General features: G+C 51.6%; 1 protein-coding gene across 1 annotated transcript; it reads left to right on the top strand.

Moving 5' to 3' along the window:
* The first annotated feature begins 65 nt into the window (after positions 1 to 65).
* Positions 66 to 8088, top strand: LOC109438433 (myeloid cell surface antigen CD33). The gene is given in 8 exon segments (XM_019718306.2): positions 66 to 129; positions 189 to 245; positions 248 to 568; positions 771 to 1049; positions 1227 to 1274; positions 2553 to 2649; positions 2918 to 2999; positions 7568 to 8088. Coding segments are annotated over 8 exon segments (1092 nt in total). The 5' UTR covers positions 66 to 95; the 3' UTR covers positions 7742 to 8088.
* The last annotated feature ends 2484 nt before the right edge of the window (positions 8089 to 10572 follow it).

Below are 10572 nucleotides of genomic sequence, written 5' to 3'. Positions count from 1 at the left end.
ACTCCGCCCCAGTTTCCGTGGTTTCCCCCAGCAGCCCTCCCACTGCCTTCCTTCTCTTTTCTGCCACAGGAGCCCAGAAACCCTCCGTGTCAGAGATGCTGCTGCTGCTTCTGTCCCTGCTGTGGGCAGGTGAGTGGTCAAGGGGAGGGGGCAGGGTGGGGGCTCTGCTGACCCTCGTTTCCCCGCAGGGTCCCTGGCTCAGGATGAAAGATTCAGGCTGACAGTGCCGGCGTCTGTGACGGTGCAGGAGGCCTGTGTGTCTCCGTGCGCTGCTCCTTCTCATACTTCAGACCCTACTCCACTTATTCTCTCCCTATTTATGGCTACTGGTTTCAGGAAGGGGCCAGTACAGGCCAAGATGCTCCTGTGGCCACAAACAAGCCAGGTGGCAAAGTGCAGGAGGAGGCCCAGGGCCGATTCCTCCTCCTTGGGGACCCTTGGACCTACAACTGCTCCCTGGACATCAGAGATGCCAAGAGGAGGGACGAAGGAAATTACTTTTTTTGGATGGAGAGAGGAGATATGTTATGGAGTTACACATCTAACCTGCTCTCCGTGCAGGTGACAGGTAAGGCATGGGCTGTAGGAGAAGCCACAGGGGAAGGACATGGGGGTTCAGGACAGGGCTGGGATGCACCCCCTCCTGGGACGGTGCTGGGGGTCCAGCATGTCTGGTCTCAGAGGGAGGAGCTGGACCAAAGCCTGAGGCGTCTCTTGGGGCCGCACCTGGGACCCTCCCTCCTGATCCTGTGTCGCCCCCTTCTCTCCAGCCCTGACCCACAGGCCCCACATCCCCTTCCCGGGCTCCCTGGAGTGTGGCCGCCCCAGGAACCTGACCTGCTCTGTGCCCTGGGCCTGTGAGCGGGGCACACCCCCCATCTTCTCCTGGACCTCAGCTGCCCTCACCTCCCTGGGCCCCAGGTCCCTCCTCTCCTCCATGATCACCCTCACCCCTCGGCCCCAGGACCACGGCACTAACCTCACCTGTCAGGTGAAGTTCCCTGCAGCCGATGTGACTGTGGAGAGAACCATCCAGCTCAACGTCACCTGTGAGAGCTGGGCCAGGGTGTGGGGGGACCAGAGGGCCTAGCTGAGTAGGGACCCAGAGGGCATAAGCCTTGTCCCTCCTGCATTTCTGTGGTTCTGGGTGTGTGGAGGGTGGTACGTACATGAACCTAACTTCATACCTTCCCACTAAGGAGGAAATTCCTCTCTTCTTGTCCTAGGTGCCTCACAGAACTACAAAACAGGTGTCTGCCTAGGAGATGGCTCAGGTAGGAAAGAGCCTCCTGTCCATGTGACACTGGCTGAAGTGGGGTCTCTGCCAGGTGGATTCAGAGCTGGACTTTCAGAGTTCACCTGGCGAGGGTGGGGCCCGATACATGAGAAGCCCCCATCCGGGTCTTCCCCCATGTTCTTCTACTGCTCTCCTGCTAGGGTGACCCCCACACCCTCCTCCCTGCCCATCCTAAATGACCTTCCTCCCATCACGAAAGCCTTTGGGCGTTTTCAAGAAGACTATTTTTTAGAGTAGCTTTGGGTTCACAGTAAAATTGAGCAGAAGGTAGAGAGATGTCCCCGATATCCACTGCACCCTCCCTCACACACACTGCTTCCCCACTGTCAACACCCCTCAGCAGCGGGGACATTCATTACAATCAATGAACCTGCAGTGACACGTCCATTCTCACCCAAATCCATAATTTACATGAGGGCTCACTCTTGGTGTTGGGCATTCTATGGCTTATCATGCACAATAGTCTCACTGCTCCAAAAATCCCTTTGGGCTATTTTTTGACTGTCAATCCCCCGGCCCTTACTCTGATTTGTCTGTGGAGCCCAGAGCTCCCCCCACTGCCCTATTCCCTGGTGATTGCATTTGGTCCCCCCACCCCATTAGAGAGTGACCCTGTTAGGGCTTTCTCAGCAGTGCCCATCAGACCGCTGACAAGTGACGCCCAGAGACACATCCCTGACCCCACGTGTTGGGCTCCGAGGAGGCCTGGCCAGACAGGACAAGGAGAGCTGTCTGGGTCTCGCCTGAAGGGCTGAGAACCACCCCATTCTCACCCCCTTCTGGAGGCACAAAAGACCATATTTGATCCTGAGTGACTAGTCCGGTGGAGGCCAGGAGAGGAGATTCCGACACCCTCCCAGGAAGGGATGAGGGATGAGGCCTTTAAGCATCCCGCAGTGGTGTGTGTGTGTGTGTGTGTGTGTGTGTGTGTGTGTGTGTGTAATGCCCATGGGACCCTGAGCCTCAAGGTCCTGTTTGCAGCCAGGTCTGGGGTCTGCTGCAGAGAGACCCTAGATGGAGAAGAACCTGGAAGAGATGGCATTTGCTGGACAGGAGTTGGATAGGAGCTGTCACGTAGACCTTGTCCTTCATCCTGCAGTTCTGGAGAAGGCTGAGCTCCCACGACCAGTAGGAGAACTGAGGGGCTGAACCCTGGATGGGAGGAGAGGATCACTCCTCCTTTCGTGCTGGAGAAGAGGGGACTTATGCCCACTCATCAAGATTGGAGCTCACCCCAAGTCTCTCTTGTCTGCAGGAGAAGCAGGGACCAGGGCAGGAGTGGTTCTGGGGGCCGTCACGGGAGCTGGTGTCACCGCACTGCTTGCTCTCTGCCTCTTCCTCATCTACTTCATGTGAGCTGGGTCAGGTGTGGGCCAGAGGTGGAGAAGAGGGACCTGGGGGGTTGGGAAGGCCTGGAGTGAGGCCGGGGATGGAGTGGTAATGAGAGTCCAGCCAGGAGCCAGCCCTGGTTCCAGATGTCCAGGAACCTGGGGCAGGGGCAGCCTTGTTACAAAGGCTTATTACGAAGCCGCTTGGGCTTGCCCCGCCTGTGACCTGCCCTAGTCACTCGCTCCAGCTTCAAAGAGTGACTGTGTCAAAGACCCTGGTGCTTCCCACCAGAGTGAAGACCCACAGGAAGAAAGCAGCCAGGACAGCAGCGGGTGTGGACGACATCCATCCTGCCGGCGGGCCAGCTTCCCTGGTGAGTGATGTGGCATGCAGCCTGGCCCCCCACATTTCCTGGGCGGTCCACAGTCTCGCTCCATTCAGGATGTCCACAAACGAGCTCCTCACGGTCCCATTTTTGTGTGTGGAAAATGTAGGTTGCATTAATATTCAGGTATGTCAGGCCAATAGACTGGGAGACAGTTGCCACAGTTAGTCCCTCACAGTTCCCAAGAGGAAGGGGAAACGTCACACCCTTCAGGGACACGTAGGGCAGCACCAGGGTTGGTCAGGAGGCTGAGGCAGTGAGGAGAAAACGTGTATGACCAGGAGCCTTGATGCTGGTTTCCATGGGGGAGGCAAGGTGAGGCCGGGGAAGCCGGCTTAGGACTGGCTACTTTGAATAATTCCGTGGGGCTCTGGGGTGTGGCGGCTGTCTCTCATTGTCTGGGCCCTGACCCTGGCGTGACTAGGGCAGGAGAACAGTGTGGAGTGTAAAAGCTCCGTAAAGGAGGTGGTTGGGGTGTGCGCTCCGGACTGATTGCTTTGCGTAGGGAAGGCGTGCTGGCAGGCAAGTCCTTCACTCTCTTAGCAATCGCCTGTTCCTGGCAGGCGCGGGCCCCTTGGGGTTAGCCCCAGACTTCAGAACATCGGAAGCACAGGGTTCACACATACTCTTTCTGGGTTTTCCATCGCACTGATGGCACCCTTGTCCCTGCCACCCAACCAGAGACCTGGCAGTGTCCCATCACCTCTTCCTGCACCATTATACTGCAAAGCATGTCTGTGCTTCTTCTGAACTCAGCGCCATAGAACCGTTCCCTCTGAGCTGAGCTCCCCTCATCGTGTTTACCCTGCTGCAGCCCTCCCGTCTCTCCTCCCTGACACGTTAGCATTACCTCCACAAAAGATCACCATCTCACCCACGTCTGAAATGCTTTTTCACGTTGCCAAACCATGAGCACCTGACAACTTGGTCTGGCATTTGGGACAGGAAAACCAGAGTCACCTCCAATGCATCACATCTCCCACACCGGCCTGCTCACCTGCCTAGAGCAGAATAAGTGTTTTCATCTTAAGCTTTTCACATCTCAGAACCATTGCTTGGCTCTCCTCTCCTCCTCACATGCCTACGTCAGCCTGCCCTGTTCCCACTCCTCCTCCGAGCTCTGACTTTTCATTCATTCATTTAACTCTGGCTAATGTAGACACCACTGTGAGGTTTCTGAGCACATGACCAGCAATCGCCCATGCATTTATCCTTTCCTCCAGCAAACATCTCCCACTTGTCAATTGTTCGGTGTGTCTGGGTAATAGCTGTATTTTCACAAATTCTTACATTACAAATGTAAAATATCCCTCCTGGAAACTCTCTCCTTGCCTGTCAGATGGCCTCCGTCTCCCTGTGTCCTCACATGGCTTTGTCTCCGTGCCCACGCATTCCTAGTGCTTCCTCTTCTTATAATGACTTAAATCATTTTGGGTCCCACCCTAATGACCTCACTTAAACTTCATTCTCTCTTTAAAGGCCCCATCTCCAAGTACAGTCCCACTGGGGGTTAGAGCTTCAACATATGAATGATGGACAATTCTGTCCATAAGACAGACTTAGTTTGGGGTAATAATGATGACCCACATGTGAAGCAGTTGGGATCTGGATACATTTTGAAGTTGGAGCCGACAGGATTTGCCAGTGGAGGGACAGGTACACCTGGGGTATGAGCAAAGACAGCTCACTGCCTTTACCTCACAGGTGTCATAGAGGTCAAAGATGACTCCACGGATGTCACAGATGTTGTAGATGTCCAGAGATTGTCAGAGATGTCCATAAATGTCCATAGATACCAATAAGGTCTCTGATGTGGTTGCCCTGAGCAACTGAAAGAACTGAATTGCCAATCGCTGAACTTGCCAACTCTGCAGGAGGAGTATATTTTTAAGAGGCGATCAAACTTTGTTTGGGTTCCTATAAGTTTGAGGTACTTCTGCGATGTTGAAGTGAAGATGACAAGTAGATGGCCAGAGCCTGGAGCTCAGGAGAGGGGTCCAGATGGGAGACACAGAGATTTGGGTGTCTTCCACATCAAGGTCAGAGAGAGGATGAAACCACAAAGAGAAGGGGTCTGCAGGCAGAGCCCTGGGACCCTCCAGCATTTAGAGTCAAGGAGATAGTGTGGAAACAGCAAGAAGGCCACTGAAGAAAAATAAATGACCAAGAGAGTGTACGGTTAGGTCCTGGTGGCCAAGGGGTGATGGAACTTCAGGGAGGCGAGAGTGCTCATTTTTATCGTGCTAATAAGTCCAGTAAGCTAGGATCTGAAATATGACCACTTCAATTTAGCTAAGTGGTATCGCAGCTGATCTCAACAAAAGCAAATCTAGTAGCCTGGTGGAGGCAGATATCTTTATTGGCGTGAGTTCAAGAGTGAATGGAAGGAGAGACAGTGTAAAGACTCTCTTGAGAAATGTTACCATAAATCTAGAGTTGAGAAATGAGTCTGCAGCGGGCAATGTTTGTATTCCTCAATCCCTTGGAATTTCCCAGGTGACAGAAGTGTGTCTTGTTCTAATGAGGTGACTCATGGTGGAATCTTAGATCGGGTCTGGGCGCCAGGAAGACCAAGCCAAAATTAGAAGCTTAGAAGTTTCAACCCTGTCCTCCATCCCCATCCAGAGAGGGGAGAGAAGCAGGAAATGGAATCAATGATCGATCATGCTTCCGTGATGAAGTGTCCATACAAATGCCCAGAGTTTGGGGTTTGGGAAGCTTCCAAGTGGGTGAATGGGGGGACAGAGCCGGGAGTGCAGTTTCCAGGCTCTCGGCCTCACATAGAAAGCTGCTGGCTCAGGTAGTAAATGGCCATCAACTGTGATTGCATGGCCATCAGCTGTGGCTAGTTGGCCGTCAGCTGTAACCAGTGAGCCGTTGGCCACTAATATAATTGCTGTGGGTACGCTAGCAGCAAATGGGGGCTAGCAAGAAGATGGTGGCTGAGCTAGCAAGCAGATTTCAGTTAGCACAGCAGATTGCAGTTAGCAAGTGAGGTTGGTTGGCAGAGAAGCAGACGGCAGGTTGTGGATCCTGTGGCTCCTGCATCCTGTGTCTCTAACCCAGGTGCCAGTGAGACTATAGTGGTGTGACTCCCCCATCTGTGGCTCCGTGGGTGTTCCTTTTTGGCCTCACCATGTCCTGCGTTCTTATGTGGGGAGCGGGAGCTGAGACCCCGCAGTCTGCCTCGCACGACACATGACGCAGCGAGCAGGGTCTCCCGCATGACAGTGACTATGGAGGGGCTGGGAGAACGGTGCACGTGGAGAGAACGTGGAAGTTCATGTCTTCTCACACTCTTGCCCTATGACTCTTCCATCCGGATGGTCATCTGTATCCTTTATCACTCCTTTTATTATAAGCTGGTTCACAGTAAGTAAACCTGAGTTCTGTGAGTCACTCTAGCAAATTAATTGAACCTGAGGGGTGGGACTGGGACTTCCAATGTATAGTCCCTCGGTCAGAACCACAAGTGACTTGCGATTGGAGTCTGAAGTGGCAGGGGGTGGGGGAGTCTCTTATGGGACTGAGCCCTTAACCTGTGGGATCTGACAATATCTCCAAGTAGATAGTAGCAGAATTGAGTTAAATTGTAGGACACCCAGCTGGTGTCACAGAATTGGTTGGTGATGGGACAAAACCCCATATACCTTGTGTCAGAAGTATTGTGAGTGTGACGGTAATATAAGAGTAAAGGAGGGCCGGCCCAGTGGCTCTCCCACATGGGCCAGTGGGCTCTCAACCACAAGGTTGCCAGTTCAATTCCTCGAATCCCGCAAGGGATGGTGGGCAGCGCCCCCTGCAACTAAAATTGAACACGGCACCTTGAGCTGATCTGTCACTGAGCTCCCCGATGGCTCAGTTGGTTGGAGTGTGTCCTCTCAACCACAAGGTTGCCGGTTCGACTCCCGGAAGGGATGGTGGGCTGTGCCCCCTGCAACTAGAAACGGCAACTGGACCTGGAGCTGAGCTGCGCCCTCCACAACTAAGACTGAAAGGACAACAACTTGAAGCTGAACGGCACCCTCCACAACTAAGATTGAAAGGACAACAACTTGTCTTGAAAAAACAAGTCCTGAAGTATACACTGTTCCCCAATAAAGTCCTGTTCGCCTTCCCCAATAAAAAAAAAATATATATATATATAAAAAAAAAAGAGTAAAGGAGACTCACAGGAAGAGTAGTTTTTTGTAAAAATCTTCCTGTGCATCCAGTACCTAGCACATAGGAAGCCTTTGAGAAGCCAGGAGTTGAGTTCATGGTCAGTAGATGTGTGACCTTGAGAAGTACCTAATGTCTCTGAGACTCTGTTTCTTTCTTTGTAAAAATAACAGTATTTTCCACATAGGTCTGTGTGAGTGTTCAGAAGAATTGGAAAGCAACCAACAAGTGCTATATTTGTTGGATAACTGAATTAATGGGACCTTAAGAAATGTTTGCTAAAAGAATGGGAGAATGAGCAAATGTCCTGTCACAATCAAATTCACTTCAGGGACCTTCTCTGCCTCCTCCCACACACGGCCCTGCTCTGACCCCCTTCTTTGCTTTCCACACAGAGTCACCAGCAGAAGTCGGAGTTAAACAGCCCCGCAGACTCCTCCAGCTCTGCAAGGACCACCCCTCCCTTGGAGTTGGAGCAGGAGCTGCATTATGCCTCCATCAGGTTTCACAGGAGGAATCCTCCTCAGCAGGGCACGCACACAGCATACTCAGAGGTCGGGACCCAGTGAGAAGCCGACGGGAGCATCAGGTCAGCAGGAGCTTATCCAGATCCTAACAGGAAGCGGGACCCACAGGCTGATGCTTGCAGACTTAGCGTCCCCACAGGCAATGGGTTTTTAAACTACTGCATATAAGTTTCCTGCTATATTGGAACTATCATAGGCATTGCCATCAGAGACTCCTGGAATTAAATCCACACTCTTTCACTTTGTAAGAGTGTGACACCTGGTGAGTCACCTTACCCCTCCATGTCTCAGTTTCCTGCTTTGTGAGTGGGTGTCAGAAGTGCTACCTCACAGGGTTGCTATAAAGATTAAATAAAAGTACATGTGGTGGAAAACACCTAGCAAACATCCTGGTGCACTGTGAGAGTTTGATACATGCTGGTCCCTTCCCCCTTGAACAGAAAGGTGTTAGTGACATTTCACTCAGAGGCAGGGTATATGTCCTGTCCTGGGCGCCATATCACGTCAGCCTCACTCTCTACCCAAATCTCTTCTGTGGATCCTTTCCCTGACTTGGCCTCCAGCATCATCTCTCTTCACTCCAATATCTTCCCTTTCCATCCTGCCTGCCTGATTCTAGTCCTGCTATGGGCAAAATCACTTATTAAGATTTATAGAATTTCCTAAAACTCAGAGCTGACCACAGTCAAAATACTGCACTATCTTCTCAGCCCCAAATAATCTACAAGCTTCTCCACTTGACATTCTAGGTCAGGGCTCAGGAAACTTTTTTGTAAGGAGCCAGATAGCAAATATTCCAGGCTTTGCAAGCTATATGGTCTCTGTTGCTACTCTGTTTCCAATGCAAACACAGCCATAGACAATCTCAAAATACACTGATGTGGCTGTGTTTCAACAACATTTTATTTACAAGAGCAGGCAGCCCGCAGGCTGTAGCTTTCTGACCTCTATTGTAGGTTGTTCCTAATGTCACCCACTGCACTTCTCCATCACCACATCCTAACCCAGCGATCTCTCGAGCCGTTCTCTAAGTACCCCCATCCTAATGCGTGCCTCTCTGCCTCTGTGGTCCACATCCTTCCTCCAGGCGGGCCCATCACCATGTCACCATCAGGCTTACACCCTCTTAGCCTTCGAAATGAGCTCAAAAATAATATCTGGGTTGAAAGGCGGAGGGAAGCAGGCACTCATAATCTTCCTTCTAAAAAATCTAGTATTCTAACTAAATGAAAATCAGTTTAATCAAAAACAGCCCAAAATCCTCCTGCAGCTCCAAACGATAACAGGGGTAAAGCATTACACCATCAGTTCATAAAGTGGCCCCTAAGTAAACAAGTGAAAGATCTTGGTGTGGTGGAAGAAAATCCCTGAGGCCTAAACCCCACAGCCCTAAACCTGGAAGGAACAGCGGAGTCAGACTTCTGTTTATGATAATGCCAGGCAGGGCGATATTGATCAACCTGTGTGTTGAAAACATTGAAAGTTGATGGTGAGATTTCCAAGCCAGACAATATGGCATCGAATCATTGTTTCCTGCTCATGCCCCTCTACTCACAACTATAAACACTGTGGATGGTGCAAGAGACCACCAAAGGAGAATTCTGGAGTGTGGTAAGAAGGTGAGTTTAGGAGTGTGGTTTGGGGACCCCAGGAACAATAGAGAGGCAGGGCACCTCAGTCCCCTGACCCAAGAGAGAACAGAAACCCAGACCCACTATTTTCCAAATCCTGACCGAGAAGCAGAAGACAGCCAGGTAGGCTCAATTTCTCCCCAAGTCCCTCTGACACTATCAGATGTGTCCAAGTCCACCTGCAAGAAGGATCCATTGGAACCAGAAATAAGTGTCCAGGAAGCGCTTACCTTCCCCATCAGGTCTGAGACTATCCTCTCCTGCCCAGAAGCACTGGGGTGGGTCCAGGACATAACTGGAGAAAGGGATCCAGCCATAGTGTTTGATATTCCTGACCCTGACCCTCAGTTTTCTCCTTTGTCAACTGTGAAGATTAACCTCTGACTTTTAGAGTTTTTGTTTTTGTGTTGTTTGATTCAGTGAGGCTGGCCTGTAGCAAGCTATTTGAAGGGGCAGTACAGAGGGCAGTGAACAGAGAGCCTGAGCAAGAATATCGTCCTGCCCTGTGGCACAGCCAGATGGGGCAGACCGATGTCCTCAGGGAGGATAATACCTGAGAATGAACAGGAGAGGTGGAAGAAGGAGCAGAGAGAAGAGTCCAGCTCCCTCCACTCATGATTCTCTTTTCCTCTCCTGGATCCATCCATCCCCACCTGTTTGTTCCCCTGGCTCCAAAATGGGACATAAGCCTCTGGCCTCAGACCCTTCTACAGAACTGGGAGGTACCTGAGCTCAAATGGAGATCCTCTTCAGCACCGTGAACAGTGCCAGCCCCCTCCCTGCCTGGGTCTCCTCAGGGGTTAGTGTCTCCTGGTGGATGGAGCGCCCCGCCTTCCTCCAGGTGAGGGGCAACCATTTATCAGCACCCAGTGAGGAATGGGAGGAGTCTGGGAAAGAGTCTGGTGATATCCTGACTCTGGTCCATGATGTCCGTCAGCGGTGTCTGGGACATTCCAGGGTGCTCCCCCATCCTCAGACTTGGGCTCTTGGTGTTGACCATGAGTTGGATGCTGTCCTAGGTGATTAGATGGGGTAACAAAGCCGGACTCAGAGCATCATGGCAGGAAGGCATTACTCATTCAAGTGCGGGTCCTTGTGACATTTTACAGCTGTTGCAAGACCTCAGGAGAAATGAGGTTTCCTTGTAATTTTGTGTCTGTCCTTCCAACTATCTGAATAACTGCAGGTGTGTTTCCTGTCTTTTCCCATCGGAACTGATTTTCACTCTTTCGGTCTGGGACA

The sequence above is a fragment of the Rhinolophus sinicus genome, linkage group LG11 (assembly GCF_036562045.2).
Source record: "Rhinolophus sinicus isolate RSC01 linkage group LG11, ASM3656204v1, whole genome shotgun sequence".
In the NCBI taxonomy this organism is placed as follows: domain Eukaryota; kingdom Metazoa; phylum Chordata; class Mammalia; order Chiroptera; family Rhinolophidae; genus Rhinolophus; species Rhinolophus sinicus.
Note: the sequence above shows the minus strand (reverse complement) of the source record. Positions and strands in the feature narration are given on the sequence as shown.